This window comes from Erinaceus europaeus, chromosome 6, assembly GCF_950295315.1.
Source record: "Erinaceus europaeus chromosome 6, mEriEur2.1, whole genome shotgun sequence".
Taxonomy (NCBI): Eukaryota; Metazoa; Chordata; class Mammalia; order Eulipotyphla; family Erinaceidae; genus Erinaceus; species Erinaceus europaeus.
The window spans coordinates 51,144,315-51,165,280 of NC_080167.1; the positions used below are offsets into that span (position 1 = coordinate 51,144,315).

Sequence of the window (20,966 nt, forward strand, 5' to 3'; positions counted from 1 at the left end):
TAACCCACTGCGCTACTGCCTGACTCCCGGAAATCTTATTTTTTAAGGAGGGGACTAGAGTGAAAACGCCTAAATCAGAGATTGCGTCTGTGCCCTTATTTTCACTCTACTGTCCTTCTGATTCACTTCATTAAAAGTCCCATGTTACACATTGTTCTTGATTTGGAAAAGAACCTTTCCTGGAAGGAAACTGGTAGGTAGTGAGGTGTTTAGGTGAAAAGTGTGGAACAGCACATTCCAGGTTTCAAAACATGCATTTGCACTTGGGTGAAAAGCTCACTGAAGGAAAGAAATTGATTCCACATAATGGAATTGTACACCAGTCACCTTTATTGGTTCAAACTAATTTAGTTTTTCTTAATATTTTAACAGTCTACTTATTGTCTTAACAAATTTGCAGAATTAACCATAGGCAGGAAATACCCACTCAAGGTGGGAAAAGAGATCACATCTTCTCACTAAGACACCATTTTCCTGGGCATATTGTTTCATTTTGATTTTCCTTAGAAGAGCAAAGGACTCATTCAAAGGTTGATTCTTTCTCCTTTCACCAGCCGTGCTCGAAAACTCCACACATCCTGGAACTAAGATGAGAGTTTCTGAGTTAAAGAAACATTTCAACATGTTTCTTCACCATAATACAAGTGGATTTCTAGTATCTACAAGTGGCTAAACTGGAACAACAACAACAACAACAAAAAGTCAACTAACAGATCAACCTTAATCTGAGATGTCAATTAGCTTATTTACTAACATCTATGAAAGTGTTAATTAAACTCAAACCATGGGTCCCCAAACTACCAGCCTGTTTATTTGGCATTCTTGTTTTGGACAAGTTGCATACCAGGATTGAGTATTACATGGCTAGATCAGAGTCATGAAATGTATGTCATGAATAATTGGTTTATCTATATTTTTTATTTTATTTATATTTATTTATTCATTCCCTTTCATTGCCCTTGTTGTTTTATTGTTGTAGTTATTCTTGTCCTCGTTGTTGGATAGGACAGAGAGAAATGGAGAGAGGAGGGGAAGACAGAGAGGGGGAGAGAAAGATAGACACCTGCAGACCTGCTTCACCGCCTGTGAAGCGACTCCCACTGCAGGTGGGGAGCCGGGGGCTCGAACCAGGATCCTTACACCAGTCTTTGTGCGTAGCACCATGTGCACTTAACCGCTGCGCTACTGCCCGACTCTTTTTTTTATTTAACCTCCCAGGCTAACTTAATTTGCTTCTTATTGTCGAATGTAGAAAGACAGAGAAAGGGGAGAGACACCACAGCACTATTCCACCATCCATGGAGCTCCAGCCAGTGCTGTCATGGTGCTCCCATGTGCTGCCACGGCTCATACATAGGTCCTTCTGTATGTACACAGTGCAGAGTGAGTTATCTCCTGCCCCTTTCACTTTGTTCTTAATGAAACAAATCATATTATCTTCTTTCTTTCGTTTTTCTCTTTTTTTTCCCCCCAAACAGTGGAAAGAATGGCTTTAAAAGTTGGAATGGAAAGAATAGTTTTAGAATTTGATTTGACTCTGAACTAGCTGTGTCACTTATAGAACTTACTCTGAACTCTTGTATTTTTTTTTCCCCTCCAGGGTTTTCACTGGGGCTTGGTCAGTGCCTGCACTATACATTCACTGCTCCTCGAGGCTATTTTTTCCATTTTTGTTGCCCTTGTTACTGTTGTTGTTGTTGTTGGATAGGACAGAGAAATTGATGGTAAGAAGACAGAGAGAGGGAGAAAAAGATAGACACCTGCAGACCTGCCTCAATGCTTGTGAAGCAACCCCCCTGCAGGTGGGGAGCTGAGGGCTTGAACCAGGATCCTTGCTCCAGTCCTTGTGCTTCGTGCCATGTGTGCTTAACCCACTGTGCTATCACCCAGCCCCTCTTTCTCTGTGTCTCCTCCTTCCCTCTCAATTTCTCTCTGTCCTACAAGTAAAAAATGTTTTAAACTACAGAGAAAGAGGGTGCTGGGCAATAGCACAGTGGGTTAAATAGATGAAGAAAAGGAAAAAAAAAAAAAAACAACAAACACACTGGAAAGTAGCTCATCCAGTAGAGCATGTGCCTTACCAGGCACAAAGGCCTGGGTTCGAGCCCCAGGACCACCTGAGACCACCAAGGACAGCACTGGGATGGTCCATGATAGTGGAGCAATACTTGGTGTCTGTCCTCTTTTTGACACCCACCCCCTACCCCTACCTCCACCACCATTCTCTAGCTAAAAAGAAAGAAATCCCGAGATCTTGGCCTTGTTATTTATCAAACATACCTGTACTGCACCCTTTTCAATTCCGTAGAGCTTGTCTGCTAACTCAACAACTTCCTTCTCGATGATTTCTTGACTGGTGCCTTTCACACTGATGTAGTGGCAATTGGCACCAGCATAGTGACAGGAAATTGCCTATACAGAGGAAGCCAAGTCATGTGAGGAAAATACACCCTGTTAACAACAGCAACCAAGCAGGAATGTCTCTTCAGAGACAGTGACACCCCTCAGCCTCTGACTTCTAGATGAGACATGAAGATGCAAATTAGTCAGACACTAATTAAGTAATTACAAAATGTTCTCTTTTTTAATTTATTTACTTTGGATGGAGACAGAGAGAAATTGAGAGGGAAGGGGTAGAGAAGGAGAGAAAGACAGAGAAACACCTGTAGTACTGAAACTCCCCCTGCAGGTGGGGACTGGGGGCTTGAACCAGGTCTGTGTGCACTGTAATGTATGCATTCAACCAGCTGTGCCACCACCCAGCCCCAACAAAAGGTTTTGTTTTGTTTTGTTTTTTAATCAGAGCACTGTTCAGCTCTGGCTCATGGTGGTGCAGGGGATTGAACCTGGGACTTTGGAGCCTCAGGCGTGAGAGTCTGTTTGCATAACCATTATGCTATCTACCCTCTGCCCAAAGGTTCTTAACTAAAAGTATTTCTTTTCAAAAGGTGTATGTGGAGCAGGGAACATAATTAAAGATGTAAGAGGTCTTTAGCTTTTAGCATTTTTGTTTGTTTTTGCAATGCCTGGACTTTATGCATGCACAATGCATGACACCACCACGCTGGCCCAGTGTTTTCATTCTTTATTTTATATATTTATTTAAAGAAAAAACTTGAGGGTCAAATGGTGGTGCATCTGAATGAATGGACATGTTACTATGTTCAAGGACCCAGGTTCTATTCCTTGGTCCCCACCTGTAGGAGGAAGCTTCACAATCGGTGAAGCAAGTGATATAAATATAAAAAATTAAAACATTTAATATTTATTTTCCCTTTTGTTGCCCTTGTTTTTTATTGTTGTTGTAGTTATTATTGTTGTTGTTATTGATGTCGTCATTGTTAGATAGGACAAAGAAATGGAGAGAGGACAGGCAGAAGTTGAAAAACAAGATCAGAAGAAAAAAAAACACAAGTAGAACCTGAAATGGAATTGGTGTATCGCACCAAAGTAAAAGACTCTGGGTGGGGTCGGGGTGGGTAGGTGGGGAGAATACAGGTCCAAGAAGGATGACAGGGGACCTAGTGGGGGTTGTATTGTTATATGGGAAACTGGGGAATGTTAAACATGTACAAACTATTGTATTTACTGTTGAATGTAAAATATTAATTCCCCAATAAAGAAATAAAAAAAAGAAGAAAAAAAAGAAATGGAGAGAGGAGGGGAAGATAGAGGGGGAGAGAAAGATAGACACCTGCAAACCTGCTTCACCACTTGTGAAGCAACTCCCCTGCAGGTGGGGAGCTGGGGTCTTGAACCAGGATCCTTACACCGCTCCTTGAGCTTCACGCCATGTGTGCTTAACCCGCTGCACTACTGCCCGACTCCCTGAATATAAAAATTTATGTGTCATGTGAGACTGAACCCAGGGTGTTATGCACAATACCACTGGATAGCCTTCAGCCTTCTTGGCCCATTTTTAATTTTTTTTATTTCTTTAAAAAAAATTTTTTTAATTATCTTTATTTATTTATTTATTGGATAGAGACAGCCAGAAATTGAGAGGAGGAGGGGAGATAGACAGGGAGAGAGACAGAGAGACACCTGCAGCACTGCTTCACCACTCGCAAAGCTTTCCCCCTGCAGGTGAGGACCGGGAGCTCGAACCTGGGTCCTTGTGCACTGTAATATATGCACTCAACCAGCCCCTATTTTTAATTTTTTATGTGTGTGTGTGTGAGATAAGAGAGGAGAGATAAACAGAGAAGACATACCATAACCACAGCACTATTCTTCCTTCCATACCATTCCACCTTGCTACCCTGTGCTCTCCATGATGCTCCAATGTAGTGCCAGGACTTGAACCCAGAGATTCACACATGACAGCATATATGACTTATAGAGTAAGCTACCTCCAAGTCCTCATTTTTTTTGTTGTTGTTTGTTTTTTTAATGAGAGAGAAAATATGGAGAGGGGCTGAGAGAGAGAAGGAGAGGGGCTAAGAGAGAGCTAGAGAGAGAGGAGAAATGCCATAGTATCTCTTCTCCATCCATAGTGTCCCATGTGGTATCAGTGCCTCACAGTCACGTGCATGCTTGACTGAGCTATAGCACACTAATTTTTGTCAGTTTTTAGTGTAAGCAGTAAAAACATGAAATTTAAATCATTCTGAGATGAAAGGTTAAAAAAACATAGCTTTTGACTAAATCTAACTCTTGGACAGTGGGTTTAGAACCTTTGTTTCAGATCAACAAGACTTTCCCCAATAGCAATGATATTCTAAGCTCTCTTTTTAAAATATTTTTTATTTGATAAGACAGAGAAATTGAGAGGGGCTGGGTGGTTGAGCACCTGGCTGAGTGTACATGTCACAGTGTACAGGGACCTGGGTTCAAGCCCCTGGCCCCCACCTGAAGGGGAAAAGCTTTGCAAGTGGTGAAGCAGTGTTTCAGGTGTCTCTCTGTCTCTCTCCCTCCCTATCTCCCCCTTCCCTCTAGATTTCTGGCTGTCTCTATCCAATAAATAAAAAGATAATATACAATTTTTAAAAAACTAAATAAATTGAGAGAAGGAAAGGAGATGGAGAGGGAAAGAAAGAGATACTTATAGCACTATTTCACTGCTTATGAAGCTTCCCTACCCACCCACCCCCAAAGATAGGGACCAGGGGCTTGAACCCAGGTCCTTATACATGGTAATTTGTGATTTCCAGCAGGTGTGCCACCACCTGACCCCTAAACTCTCCTCTTCTGTGGTGACTGTGAGCTGCATAAATTCCAGATTGTGTTTTTTAGTATATCAGCCACTGTCTTGACCTCCAAAATCACTAACTGTCAGCTTCAAAGTAAGCGACTGTATTATAATCACTGTGAGTGCCCACAGTTCATTATCAGCAGAGATGGGACCCTGAGGTCAATTGGCTTCTTACTGATAACAACAGTACAACCATGAGGTAAATATATTTCTGGGTAAATAAACCAGAGTAAAGTTCAATTCAGTTAAAAGTCAAACACTGGGGCCAGGTGGTGGCACACCTGGTTGAGTGCACAGGTTATAGTGCTCAAGGACCTAGCTTCAAACCCCCAGTCCCCACCTGCAGGGGGAAAGCTTCGCAAAGTGGTGAAGCAGGGCTGCAGGTGTCTCTCTGTCTCTCTCCCTCTCTCTATCTCCCCCTTCCCTCTCAGTTTCTGGCTATCTCTATACAATAAATAATGATAATTTAAAAAAAAAAAAAAGGTCAAACACTGTAGGAGTCGGGCAGTAGCACAGCAGGTTAAGCACAGGTGGCGTGAAGCATTAAGGACCGGTGTAAGGATCCCGGTTCGAGCCCCCAACTCCCCACCTGCAGGAGAGTCGCTTCACAAGCCGTGAAGCAGGTCTGCAGGTGTCTTTCTCTCCATCTCTCTGCCTTCCCCATCTCTTTCCATTTCTCTCTGTCCTATCCAACAACAACAATAACTATAACAATAAAACAAGGGCTACAAAAGGGAATAAATACATATTAAAAAAAAAAGTCAAACACTGTAGGCCAGGGAGATAGTACAACAGTAGCACAAAGGACTTGTATGTGAGGAGTTCAGCTCCTGGCACCAACAATCATAAGAGCTGAGCAGAGGTCTGGCCAAAGAAAAAGTGCAACCTCTACACACTCACTTGTACACCTTGACCTCCAGGTTCCTCATCCATCTACTACTGAAGTGTGTACCTACCTTCCGGAAGCCTTGAGTCTTATTCTCACCAGACCCATGGATGAGCAAAGGATGGAAGAAAACTGTGTCTCCCTTCTCCATCACCAGATGCACTCGCTTATTGTCTTCCTCATAGTCTTGGATCCCATGGTACATGAGGTTCACTCCTCCCTGGATCACATAAGAGAAGCCAAGACTATATGAAGAAGCCAGAAATTAAAAGCCGGAGCTGGGGAGGTGACTGAGCAGGAAAGCATACGACTTGCATATGTGAGACCCTGAATTCGATCCCTGGCACTCTATGTGCAGGAGGATGCTCTGGTTTTCTTTCTCTCATAACTAATCCTGAAAAAGAAGGAAGGAAAGGAAAGGGAAGGGAAGGGAAGGGGAGAGGAAGGAGAAAGGAAAGAAAGGAGGAAGGCACGCAGGCAAAGAAATGCATCATCTTGGCAAAGCTCTCTACACTAATGTGAAATCAAGATAGTCAAAGAGATGGGGCCAAGGCCCTGTCCCTAGGTTGACTGACCTCCCACTGGGGATAAGCATGTGGCTTCAGGGGCCCCTTGTGTGTGCCTGGGATCACAACCAGACAGCCATTGTTCCGGTCAGTGTGCTCCATGGCTGTCCAAGCACAGACGATGCTGTCACTGGGCCTGAAGGGAAAGTAGTGCAGATCCTGGTGCAAGGGGTGCCGGGAAGTCTTCTTGCCTAAAACAGAACCTGAAGTTAAGAGATGCTCGGCTATTGTGACTAACATCGCACTGAGCGTGGGTGTGCATGTAGCTTTTATGCACTTTGGATACACACCTGAACATCTGGAATCTGGAACATATGGTAGATCTAGGTTTAATATTTTGAGAAGCCTTCATGCTATTTTCTTTTTCTTTTGCCTCCAGGGTTATTGCTGGGGCTCAGTGCCTGAACCATGAATCCACTGCTCCTGGAGGCCATTTTTTCCCCCTTTTGTTGCCCATGTTGTTGTAGCCTTGTTGTGGTTATTGTTGTTGTTGATGTCATTCGTTGTTGGACAGGACAGAGAGAAATGGAGAGAGGAGGGGAAGACAGAGAGGGGGAGAGAAAGATAGACACCTGCAGACCTGCTTCACCGCCTGTGAAGGGACTCCCCTGCAGGTGGGGAGCTGGGCGCTGGAACCTGGATCCTTCCGCCGGTCCTTGAGCTTTGTGCCACGTGCGCTTAACCTGCTGCGCTACCACCTGACCCCCTTCATGCTATTTTCTATGAGGCCAGACCAGTTTACAGTCTCACCAAACAGAGCACAAGTGTTCCTTTATTCCCCACAGATTCACCAGCATCAGTTTCTGGCCTTTTTGTTGTATGACATTCTCACAAGTATGAGGTAGTATCTTGTTGTTGTCTGATTCGCAATAGCCAATATAATGGAACAACCCAAATGCCCAACAACAGGTGATGGATACAGAGGCTGTGAGCTGTATACACAGTGGAATACTACTCAGCTCTGAGAAAGGAAGCAATCTTGTCATTTGGAACAACATGGATGGAACTGAAAGGGGCCATGGTAAGGGCAGTTAAGTCAGAAAGAGAAAAACAATGTGGGATATAGATAAAGCAAAAGCACAGAGGCAAATGAAAACAAGCCTTTAGACTCTGACTGTAGAACTGAGGTCCCAGAATGCTTCCCCTCTGCTTGAGAAATCAGAACAATGATCTATCCCTGCAAAAGCAAATAAATAGAATTAGACTACTGGCAACATCTGGTGAAAAGCACCAAGTTGGAATATCAAGTCAACACTGACCCACATCTGGACCCAGTACTTTTTTTTTCTGAATTTCTGGTCACCAAATACTGATACACACTGTTTTTTAGTAGGTCTCATATATGTCACTATCATCATCTCTTTTGTGCTTTATTCCTTCCTCTGTCACTTTGGTTTGAGCAGAGCCCAGTATTTAAAAAAGAATTTGATTCTTAAATTGGTTAAATCTGTGATCTTCAATTTTTTTTCTCCCATGAGGGTTATCACTGCACTTGGTGCATGCCTACACAATGAATCTACCATTGCCAGTGGCCATTTTCCCCGTTTTATTGGATAGGACAGAGGGAAATTGAGAGGGGAGAGGTAGATAGAGAGGGTGCGAGAGAACACACCAGAACTGGAGCATCAATTCAGCGTTATTTGGTGCTGGGATTTGAACTAGGAATTTCACACATACAAGTTCTGTATTCTACCACTGCACCACTCCTCTAGCTTCTGACTTTGCTCTCTAAACTTGCTTCTCCAGGCCACCTGATCTCTCTCCAGGCAAGAGATCCAGAGATAGAGACTTGCAGATGTTAAACTACAGGCTTGTCACATAAACATGTCCTGGACACTAGGAGGAAGGACAAACAGAAATAGGGTCAAGAATCTCAAATGGCTGGTTCAGCAGAAATTCTCAACACGACTCAGAAGCCATCCACATGAGACTCTGGGGGTGGTAAGCAAAATGCAGGTCCCTAGGTTCTGCCTTCTGAATCAGTCTCTATGGAGTGAGGGCTGAGGACCTGGATTTTTAGCAAGCATGAGGAATGTTAAGAGCACCTTTACTGTGATTTATTTATTCCCTTTTGTTGCCCTTGTTGTTTTATTGTTGTAATTATTATTGTCGTTGCTCTTGATGTCGTCATTGTTGGATAGGACAGAGAAATGGAGAGAGGAGGGGAAGACAGAGAGGGGGAGAGAAAGAGGCATCTGCAGACCTGCTTCATCACCTGTGAGGCAACTCCCCTGCAGGTGGGGAGCTGGGGGCTCAAACTGGGATCCTTACACAGGAGTGTGATTTTTAAAAATCAAGTTAAAAATTGCCTTATTTAAGTTTTATTTCAGCCTATAAATATCATCCTTTGTCTGACTTGCTCACATAAAACTATTCCATCCAAAAGGGGAATGTAAAGTGCTTCTAGCAGAGTGAGCACAGTTGCCATGGCCTAGCCATTTATTAGAGTCTACAGAAAGTCTAAATGAGGATTCCCAAATCAGTGGCTTTTTTTTTAAAGGTTTTATTTATTGATTAATGAGAAAGATAGGAGGAGAGAAAGAACCAGACATCACTCTGGTACATGTGCTGCCGGGGCTTGAATTCAGGACCTCAAGCTTGAGAGTCAAGTGCTTTATCCACTGCACCACCTCCACAGCAGTGGCTTTTTTTATGTATGTAGTTATTTATTTATTATTTCCTTTTGTTGCCCTTGTTGTTTTATTGTTGTAGTTCTTACTGTTGTTGTTACTGATGTCGTTGTTGGATAGGACAGAGAGAAATGGAGAGAGGAGGAGAGAGAGACACCTGCAGACCTGCTTCACCGCCTGTGAAGCGACTCCCCTGCAGGTGGGGAGCCGGGGGTTTGAACCAGGATCCTTCCGCCCACCCGTCCTTGCGCTTTGCACTACATGCGCTTAACCTGCTGCACCACTGCCGGACTCCCTTATTTATTTATTTTATTGCTACCAGGATTATCGCTGGGGCTCAGTGTCAGCACTATAAATCCATGGCTCCAGGCAGTCATTTTTCCTTTTTTTTTTCTTCTTCTTCTTTCTATTTTATTTTTACTTTACAGGACAGAGAGAAATTGAGAGGGAAAGGGAAGGAAGATAGACATCTGCAGACCTCCTTAACCACTTGTGAAGCATCCTCCCTGTAGGTGGGGAGCAGAGGCTTGATCCCAGATCCTTGCACAAGGTAATATGCGGCACTGCCCAACCCCTCTTTTAAAAGCCTATTAAACATCAATCATGACAAGGAAAACCACGGATTTCTGGTTAACTAAGTCCTGTTTGCACAGAATTCACTATACATGATCACTACTATCAGGTGGGAGCTTGTCACAGGCAATAGAAGCTTCTTGTCTAGGAATGAACAGTGCCCCCCAGGGCAATCATATGTCATGTGTGTATATGAAATATGAGAATAGCTTTGATACTGTCAGTAGTAGCCATATCTTCACACCAGGAAGGCAGAATACTTAACAAAATTTAGGCTGATGGATAAGAGCTGACAGTCTAGGAGGAGTCTGATCAGTAAATTGCATTTTTGAGAAGCCAGTTGCCTGAAAATTCAGCAGTTACCATAGTGGTAATATCTGAAATCACCACTATACTTCAGTGTTGTCAGAACATTAGTTAGTGGGAGTCGGGCAATAGCACAGTGGGTTAAGCACAGGTGGTGCAAAGCTCAAGGACCGGTGTAAGGATCCCGGTTCCAGGAAGCCCCTGGTTCCCCACCTGCAGGGGAGTCGCTTCACAAGCAGTGAAGCAGGTCTGCAGGTGTCTTTCTCCTCCTGTGTCTTCCCCTCCTCTCTCAATTTCTCACTGTCCTATCCAACAGTGATGATATCAATGACAACAGCAATAACAACAACAAAAAAAAAAAAGGGCAACAAATGGGAAAATAAATAAATATAAAAACATTAAAAAAAAACATCAGTTAGTTTAAGACAAAACTTCAGAGTCACTCTAAGTAGCAGTTGTATTGACTGCAATTAAAACTTACTCAGGGGCTGGGCAGTGGCACACTGGGTTAAGCACATAGTACAAAGCCCAAGGATCCTGGCTCGAGCCCCAGCTCCCTACCTGCAGGGGGGCACTTCACAAGCAGTGAAGCAGGTCTGTAGGTGCCTATCTTTCTCTCTCCCACTCTATCTCCCCCTCCTCTCTCAATTTCTCTCTGTCTTATCCAATAAAATGGGGGGAAAATGCCCTCCAGGAGCAGTGGGTTCATAGTGCCAGCACTGAGCACCAGCAATAACCCTGGAGGCAAAAAAAAAAAAACCTTCAACCCATCTCCACATTATTTGAACATTTTTGTTTTGGTACTCCTTGTTTGCTTAACAGATAAGAGCTCTTTACCTGTGTCTGGAGGTTTGTTTATGAGCATTGTATGCATGGCCATGATGTTGGGTCCAGTGAAGCACTCCACATACTTTACAATCTAAAGGAAAAAGGGAAATTAAGAGTCTGTAGCACAAAGTACAAGTATCTGTACAAGAACCAAGATGGAACTCATTAAAAAATACTAATAAGGGACAGGGGAGATAGCATAATGGTTATGCTTGAGGCACCAAAGACTCCAGGTTCAATCTCCAGCACCACCATAGACTATATAGAGCAGTGTCCTGGGGGGGGGGGTAGTAGGAGAGAAGAGCTAGAGATAGTGCACCTGGTAGAGCACTTACCTTGCCAGTATGAGCAAGGGTTTGAGTGCTGGCACTGAGGAGTAGCATGGACAACACCAAAAGAATTCCACAGATAGAGAGCAGCGTCGTGGTATCTCTCCTCTCCCCTCAACTCCTATCCCTGCCACTCCCTTTCTCCTACCTCACCTCTTTTTAATATTATATTTATTTATTAATGAGAAAGATAGGAGAAGAGAGAGAATGAACCAGACATCATTCTGGTACATGTGCTGCTGGGGACTGAACTCAGGACCTCATGCTTGAGAGTCCAATGCTTTATCCACTGCATCACCTCTGGACCGAGTACTCCTACCTCATTCTCTATCTTGGTCTCACAAAGAAATAAAGAATAAAAAATCTGGGCCAGAGAGACTTCTCAGTGTTGATATCACACATGCATAAGACCCTGGTACCATAAAAATCTATTTTTACATATTTGTTTTTTTCATCATATATATATATATATATATATATATGTATATATATATCAAAAGGAATATATATAAAATCAAAAGGAACTAAAGTCCTCCAGGACCAGTGGAATTATATATATATATATAAATATATCTATATTAAATATAGATATTATACATAAAATGTCAACTATATCCAGGCAAAAAAGTGTTTAAATAATAAACCTCTGCAGACAGAGGACAGAGACACCTCTCTCCTGCACCTGAAACAGCTGATGCGTCTCTCACTTCATTCATCTCGCTGACTCCCCCTTTCCTTCAATTATATATATATATAATTCCACTGGTCCTGGAGGACTTTAGTTTCTTTTGATTTCAGATAGAGATAGAGAGAGGGATCCATAGTGATTCTGTGTGCTGCTAGGGCTCAACACCAGGGCTTCACACACCTTTGTGTGAAGCCCACTGAGCCACCTCCTGGCTCCATTTATAATATTGGGGCTATTCTGGGCATTCCAGCACCCATAAGCCATGCTAGCAACACCCCTGGCCTCAATCTATCAGAAGCTAGTAGCATGTCCTTCCTGTTGTGACAATCAAACATGTCCTTAGATATTGCCATATGCCCCATTCTGATTAAGAACTTGCTGTGAGGCATAGGAGAAAGGGACTAGATGTAGTCAAACTGGCCAGTTTCAGGGGCACATGCAAAAAGGTGATTTGTTGAAAATGATGGAAAAGGAAGAAGGCCTTGAACCTCTGGAAGGGTACAGTATCTGAAGAGTTCCTCATCTTCCTGGAAATCTTGCACCTTTGAAACCACTGTCTCATCAGGAACAAACTCCGACTTGGCAATGGACACATCTCTCATTATCATAATGCCTGGAGGTTTCACCTCTTCTCTGCAGATTCTTTCAAACTCCATCCTAGAAAATCAAGTTAGCAGGTGGTAGTATTACAACTGGTTCTAAGTATCTGCTGAGCCCTGCTTTGTGGAAAGACTGGCTGAGTTAGGGGCAGGGTTGGGGGGTGGGGGATAGTGTGGGAGGGACCCTGTGCTAAGTTGGCCCCGAAACCCAAGTAGAATGGTTCTGGTGAGGGGAAGAGAAAAAGGCCAGTTCAAAAGTCCAAGTCTTTATCTGTGAGATAAAGTTCAAATGTTCCTTAACTTAGCTGACCAGTAGGGAAAGAGTTATTATTTGTTTATATCTGAATAATAATAGCAAATAGCGAAGAATGTGAATTGCTTATAACATTATAAAATGTTAGGAGCATAGCTGCACGTGTGTGTGTGTGTGTGTGTGTGTGTGTGTGTGTGTGTGTGCGTGTGTGTGTGTGTGACTCCACATCAGATACCAAAGTTCCAGTATTATCATGCTAAAGAGATCCCTCTCCTTAACTCTGCCCCACTTTCCATCCCTATTCCTCCTGATAAACACCAGTTTTCAGAGTCTAAGAGTCAGTTTATTTATTTATTTTGCATGTTCATCTGTTCTAGTTGTTACTATTCCACAAAAGAGTGAAAACATGCAGTAATTGTCTTTCACAATAAGTACCATTATTATTTTATTTTATTTATTTATTTTTTTGTTTCCAGGGTTATCACTGGGGCTTGGTGCCTGCACTACAAATCCACTGCTTTTGGGGGCTATTTTTTTCCCTTTTTTTGCCCTTGTTGTTTGTCATTGTTGTTGTTATTATTGTTGTTGTTATTGATGTCACTGTTGTTGGATAGGACAGAGAGACATCAAGAGAGAAGACAGAGGGGGAGAGAAAGACACCTGCAGACCTGCTTTACTGCTTGTAAGGCGACCCCTCTGCAGGTGGGGGGCCGGAGGCTCAAACCAGGATTCTTGCGCCAGTCCTTGCACTTTGTGCCATGTGCATTTAACCCGCTGTGCTACCTCCCAACCCCCAATAAGTACTATTATTATCCTCAAGTTACAGCTGCCAAGAACACACAGGAGTAGTGCCAAGACCACATTCGGACAGTCTCCTTCCCATCCCACACTCCTAACTTCTACCCAAAGAACTAAGTCACTGGAAAGCATCTGAACATGCACAAGCTAATCTAACTGCATTCTCATTCCATACAAATGGCACATATTTTTGTAAGATAACCAGCAGTTTACTGTACCGAAAGCGTTCGATGTCAGCATCAGACACTAGATTTTTAATGACAAGAAATCCATTGTCTTCATAAAATTTTCTTTGTTCTAGACTTAGGACATTATTATCCAGCGTATACCTAAGGGGGAAAAAACACCAATAAATTCAGTTTTAAAGATTACAATTTAACAGGGCCAGGTACTGGTGCACTTGGTTGAGTGCACATATTGCAATGTGTAAGGACCCAGGTTCAAGCCCCCTACAGGAGGAAAGCTTCATAAGTGATGAAGCAGTGCTGCAGGTACTTGGTCACAGTCTGGGTTTTAATTTCTCCCCTTCCCTTCCTTCTCAGTTTATATATCTATCCATTAAATAATAAATCAAATATGTTAAAAATATCATATTTTAATAATCTGTATAAAAATTCAAGGCATGTTTATACTCTATTTCTAACATTTCTATTTCTTAGTTTTAAAAAATTAATCTCTCAAAGTTTAAAAAAGGAATTAATATAAAAAATTATATAAGCATTAAACTCTTATTATCACCAAAAAAGGAAATAACAGTTAACTATATTCACTTATTGGGATGACACAACCATTAAAAGTGAAAAACGGAGTTGGGCGGTAGCGCAGTGGGTTAAGCACATGTGGCGCCAAGTGCAAGGACCAGTGTGAGGATCCCAGTTCGAGCCCCGGCTCCCCACCTGCAGGGGAGTCCCTTCACAGGAGGTGAAGCAGGTCTGCAGGTATCTAACTTTCTCTTCCCCCCTGTCTTCCCCTCTCTCCATTTCTCTCTGTCTTATCTAAGAACAACGACATCAATAATAACAACAATAATAACTACAACAATAAAAAACAAGGGCAACAAAAGGGAAAATAAATAAATAAATAAATATGAAAAGCACAGGAGTCAGGTGGTAGCGCAGCGGGTTAAGCGCATGGGCGCAAAGTGCAAGGACCAGTGTAAGGATCCAGGTTCGAGGCCCCGGCTTCCCACCTACACGGAAGTCACTTCATAAGCAGTGAAGCAGGTCTGCAGGTGTCTAGCTTTCTCTCCCCCTCTCTGTCTTGCCCTCCTCTCTCCATTTCTCTCTGTCCTATCCAACAATAACGACATCAATAACAACAATAAGAATAACTGCAATAATAAAACAAATAACAATGAATAAATATTTTTAAAAATGAAAAGCACAAAAAAGCATGGATAATGTTTACTATAGTAAAATCATGGTGATTACATTGATATAAACCAAGTATCATTTGTAAAAGGGGAAAAAAAGACTGTCACAAAAATTTTGATGTTGGGGTATAGATCAACCTGCCAACATCCACATCCAGCAGAGAAGCAATGAAGCAGTTACAGAAGCCAGAACTCCCACCTTCTGCATCCAATAAAGAATTTTAGTTCATACCCCCAGAAGGGGAGAAATGTTAGGGGAAGATGACTAGAGGGCTCTGAACTCCATTTCCATCAGGACCCAGAGAAAGAGAGGGAAAAGGACGAACATTTCATTTGGAAGTAGAAGTGGGTGTGGATGTGACCTAGAGAAAGAAGGCAGGACCACAGGGAAAAAAATAGGCAAGTATATGTAAATTAGATAGTTATAGAAACAATACCCAGCCCATATCTGTGACCTTGGGAGAACTTCTGTGGTTTCCAATGGAGGGAATGGGGACACAGAACTCTGGTGGTGGGAACACTGTGGAATTATACCCCTGTTATCTCATAATTTTGTAAATCACTATTAAATCACTAATAAAATTTTAAAAACTTTTACATTGATTTCTTTTTTTAACAGAATCATAAGCAATAGTTTTTCCTGGTTTTATTTTGGTTTTGGTTTTTGCCACCAAGGTTACTGTTGGGATTCAGTGCTTGCAATACAAATCCACCACTCTTGGAGGCCATCTTTTTGTTTGTTTATTTATTTTTTTTCTTGATAGGACAGAAAGAAATTAAGAGGGGAGGGGGAGAGACAGAGGGAGAAAGACAAAAGATACCTGTAGACCTGCTTCACTGCTTGTGAAGCTTCCCCAGCCTCCCAGCCTTTACCCATCATAGGTAGGGAGCAGGGCTTGAACCTGGGTTCTTGTGCAAGGTAGTGTGTGGCTCAGCTCAGTGCACCCCCAGGCAATATTTTTAAAATTCCTTCTGCCTGTCTCATTTAAAATTTTTCCATAATGAATATGTACAAATTATCAGATGGGAAACATATTTAATATTTTAGCTGTTTGTTTCTCAGATGAAACCAAATAAAGTCTAAATACATTTATGGAATACACACAAACTCAGATCACTCAATCCAGTCCTCTGGATTAGAATCATGTGGTTCCACAAGGACATTCCATGAAAGCCAAGATCTTTCTCTTTTTTTTAAATATTCTTTTTTAACCTTTTTAAAATTTTTATTTATTTTCCCTTTTGTTGCCCTTGTTATTTTTATTGTTGTTGTAGTAATTATTATTGTCATCATTGTTAGATAGGACAGAGAGAGGAGGGGAAGACAGAGGGGGGAGAGAAAGATAGACTACCTGTGAAGCAACTCCCACCTGCAGGTGGGGAGCTGGGGGTTCTCCACCACCTGTGAAGCAACTCCCCTGCAGGTGGGGAGCTGGGGGTTCGAACCAGGATCCCTTAGCTGGTCCTTGCGCTTTGCGCCACTTGCACTTATCCCGCTGCGCTACCGCCCAACTCCTAAGATCTCCTTTTAAGAAAGTTAAGATGAACTAAAAGAGCAGCTGATACATAAATCATAATTAAACTTCAGATTGATTTAAATAAGACAATACCATAATTGAATTTTTAAAAATCAGAATAGTACTCTCTAGGAGTTCCCCTCTTTAAATGAAAATTGAGTCGAGGGTTGGGTCGTGGCACACTGGGTTAAGTACACATAGTACAAAGCATGCAAGGTATCCCGATTTAAGTATCCCGATTTAAGCCCCTGGCTTCAGTAGGGTCACTTCACAAGCGGTGAAGCAGGTCTGCAGGTGTCTCTCTTTCTCTCCCCTTTTCTATATTCCCCTCCCCTCTGAATTTCTCTCTGTCCTATCCAATAAAAAATGGAAAAAATGGCCTCAGGAGCAGTGGATTCATGGTACTGGCACCAAGACCCAGCAATAACCCTGGAGGGCCAAAAAAAAGAAAGAAAGAAAGAAAGAAAGAAAAGAAAAAGAAAATTGAGTTCGAGTCTTAACATTTCCCCACATTTGTGTTACTCAAAACAAATCCTGACTGACTAGGGGAACTGTTCCAACTTGTTAGAGCACAATGTTAGTATGCCTCAGATTCCAGGTTCCAGGATCAGTCCCCTACACCACTGTAAGTCAGAGCTCTGGTGTTGCCTAACCTCCCAACCCACATCAATCTTTTTTTTCCTAAGTTCTAGAAATGAAGAATTATCACAGTGATCTTTAATCAAACAAGATATATTTGCCTCTAGGTGAATCTTTACATACATAGTAGCTAAAAATTAATCTACTTACTGAAATTGTTGAGTATGGAAATTGGCAGGATAAGCAGTCTCAGCAGTGGGGTGAGCCACCTAGGGTACCAGTTAAGGCCAATCGAATAGTACTGCGGCAGCAATCTTTAACTGAATGGGGCTCAGTTATATTAAGTTCAATTATACAAATAAGGAGAAATGTGCGATTCAAAAGAGGTATTTATTTTAGAGGGAATTCACTTCAACATAACAGAGACAGTTTAGTCACTTGTTAAAAGTAAGTAAAATGGGGGCCGGGTGGTGGCGCACCTGGTTGAGTGCACACATTACAGTGCACAAGGACCCAGGTTCAAGGGCCAGTCCCCACCTGCAGGGTGGAAGCTTCACAAGTGGTGAAGCAGGGCTGCAGGAGTCTGTCTCTCTCCTTCTCTACCTTCTCCTCCACTCTCAATTTCTCTGTGTCTCTATCCCATAAATACATAAAGACAATAAAACATTTAAAAATAATTTAAAAGAAGAAAAACTTTCAAAAAAAAGTCATTAAAATAAGCTAGGACTCTTAAAAGCATGGTCTGGGCAGAGGTAGATAGCATAATGGTTATGCAAAGAGACTCTCATGCTTGAGGCTCCAAAATCCCAGGTTCAATCCCCTATGCCACCTTAAACCAGAGCTGAACAGTGCTCTGGTGAAAAGAAGAGGAAAGAAAAGAAAAGAAGAGAAGTGGTCCGGGAGGTGGCGCAGTGGGTCTCTCAAGCATGAGGTCCTGAGTTCAATCCCCAGCAGCACATGCACCAGAGTGATGTCTGGCTCTTTCTCTCTCCTTCTCTGTTTCTCATTAATAAATAAATAAAATATTTTTAAAAGAAAAGAAAAGAATGGTCTCCACAGCTGAGTGTACTTTTAAATATCCTAACTAGGGATTCTTTCTGAGCAATCTCTTTTCTAACTAGTAACCATGGAATGTTGTTATACTATCTCTCTCTCTTTTTTTTTTTCCTTCTCATGATTATTTCTTGTAACACTGTTATCATCTCTTTGTATAATTCGGCATCCCAGTCAAGGAGAAATTTAGATTTGCTGGGATCTGGAATCCCCCTCTACTGTGTACTTTCCCCTTCCTCTCCACCCCTCAACTTCTCCCTCCCAATTCCACCCCTGGCAGAGGTTAGTGACCTTTGTCATCTATTCTCAAAGATTATGGTGCTAGATTTGTCCTGACGTCAGTCTCTCGATCCAAGATCTATCTCTTGGCTACCATTCCTGCATGATGTTTGTATGTGTTGGTCTTAGAAAGTATTTCCTGGGAGTCGGGTGTAGCGCAGCAGGCTAAGCGAACGTGGCGCAAAGCACAAGGATTGGCATAAGGATCCGGGTTTGATCCCCTGGCTCCCCACCTGCAGGGAGCGTGACTCACAATCAGTGAAGCAGGTCTGCAGGTATCTATATTCTTCTCCTCCCTCTCTGTCTTCCCCTCCTCTTGATTTCTCTTGGTCCTATCCAACAACAATATAACAACAACGACGATAAACAACAAGAGCAACAAAAGGAAAAAAATAGCCTTCAGGAGCAGTGGATTTGTAATGCAGGCACCAAGCCCCAGCAATAACTCTGGAGACAAAAAATATATATTAGCAGATAGCAGAAGCACCAAGTAAAAATAGAGTTCTGGGCTCCAATCTCCCGCTTCCCTAGGATAGAGATGGGCAATTATAACAAGTTCTCAGGTCAAGCTGATGCTGCTGGTCAGCAGACCACACTTTTAAGAACCACCACTTGATCAGTTTTCATCCTTCTAGCCCCACTGTCTGTCTGTGGGCTGAATTGTAAATGAGATGGCAGAGCAACAGGGAGGAGGTGCCTTGCATAAGCTTACAGTTGATTTCTCAAACGTGAGAACACAAGAATTCAGGAATCTGGTTCTTAGCATTGCACATGCCAGAATGGTGCTCTGGTTCTTTCTCTCCCATTAATAAAATAAATTAAAAATATATATTTGCTTCCTGGGTTATTGCTAGGGCTCGGTGCCTGCACTATGAATCTACTGCTCCTGGAGGCTATTTTTTTCCCCTTTTGTTGCACTTGTTGTTTATCGTTGTTGTAAAAATAATTTTTTAATGAAGTAACATATCCACCGGAGTTCCCGTCATCATTCTAGGGGTGGGGTTTTTAACTCAAAAGTTGATTGAGACATTGTGAAAGTGAAACCACTGTTAGAATCTTTTTGCTGGCCCTGCAGATGGTGCACTCTGTTGAGTACATGTTACCGTGCCAAGGACCTGGGTTCAAGCCCCCAGTTCCTAAGTACAAAGGGGAAGCTTTGCTGGTGGTGAAGCAGTGCCACAGGTGTCTCTGTCTTCCTCTCTATCCCCCTCCCCTCTTGATTTCTCTCCGTCTCTATCAGTAAACAAATAACTTATCTTTTAAAAATCACTTTATAAGAGATTTCTGGATCTGAAATTCAGCAGAACTGAGGTCAACCAGCTCGCCTAGTTCTGCCAACCCTGGCAGAATCTTCTGTTGTTTCTGAAAGTATTCCCCCGCATGCGCACACCTATTCTGAGCAGCTGATCCAGTGGACTCGCAGTGGCCCTCTGGAGTCAGCGGTGTGCACTTTTCTCGGGGATTAATGTGTGGGGACCCAGTCAGGAGGCAGGCACACAATCATTAAGATACAGGGACAGTGACAACTTCATCCCTTCCCGAGCTCCCTAGGAGAAGGGGGTGGCCTCCCCGCAGCGGGGCATTCAGCTAGCCCAGGCTCTGGGAGGCTGCAGGGGGTGGGAAGGTGACACAAGGTCAAGTGCGGGGTGCAGCCCCCACACCCATCACCCCACCTCGCTCAGAGCAGGTCCCCGAATCACCTACTCTCGCCCTCATAAAGCCTAGGACCAAAGAGGACCCAGAGCTCCAGCGACACATTGGTCACCGAAACCTGGGTCACAGCGCAGGCAGATCCCCTGGCACCCGGAAGAGATGTGACCATCCTGGAGACAGTGGCGGCGGACCGGCCAGCTCACTGGACAGCCCCAGCCGGACCTCTCCCCACCCAGACTTGGCTGCGCAAAGGATACGAGGAGCCCCGCCGAGGGGCGACCCAGGTGGCTCAGCACGACGCGCAAGCGGACAGAGGCGCGGGACTCCATGGCTGTGGGGAGGGCGGGGAGGACCCGCGCAGCAATAAGGCCCCACACGCCCCGCCCCCGGACGAAGGGAGGGACCAGGGCCGCCCGGAGTCTGCCAAGGCCCCAGAGTGACCTGCTCCAGGACTCGGTCTCTGCCGCCCGAGAACCGAAGGTCCGTCAGCTCCACTGGGGAGAGCTTCACTGTGGCTGGTTATCAGGCTTTCATGCCTGAAATCTGGAGATCCCCAACACCCCATATTCCAGAGCTTAACTGGAAAGGGAGAGGGAGAGTGATAGAAATCACTCTTTTTAAATTAAGTTTATTTATAAAATAAAAACCAAAAGATATTGACAAACCCATAGGATAAGAGGGGTACAACTCCACACAATTCCCACCACCAGAACTCCGTATCCCATCCCATCCCCTGTTAGCTTTCCTGTTCTTTAACCCTGTGGGAGTAATGTACCCAGTGTCCTTATAGGGTAGAGAATCTGGAAGGTCTGGCTTCTGTAATTGCTTCCCCGCTGAACATGGGCGTTGACAGGTCTATCCAT

At 43.3% G+C, this 20,966-nt stretch overlaps 1 protein-coding gene across 3 annotated transcripts; it reads right to left on the reverse strand.

The window, feature by feature from the left end:
• Positions 1–307: 307 nt before the first annotated feature.
• On the reverse strand, positions 308–20,504 carry PHYH (phytanoyl-CoA 2-hydroxylase). 3 transcript variants are annotated; one of them, XM_016188837.2, is made up of 9 exons: positions 20,361–20,502; positions 17,329–17,387; positions 13,869–13,979; positions 12,489–12,657; positions 10,993–11,074; positions 6,656–6,837; positions 6,151–6,300; positions 2,281–2,412; positions 308–584 (listed from the first exon to the last, which is right to left on the reverse strand). In XM_016188837.2, exons 1-9 carry the CDS (start codon positions 20,430–20,432, stop codon positions 525–527), a joined length of 1,017 nt encoding a protein of 338 aa, XP_016044323.1. In that variant the 5' UTR covers positions 20,433–20,502; the 3' UTR covers positions 308–524. The 3 variants fall into 3 exon arrangements, with proteins under 3 accessions (XP_016044323.1, XP_060048161.1, XP_016044324.1); XM_060192178.1 differs by lacking the exon at positions 2,281–2,412 and having other exon boundaries at positions 20,361–20,504; XM_016188838.2 differs by lacking the exon at positions 13,869–13,979.
• Positions 20,505–20,966: the final 462 nt, after the last annotated feature.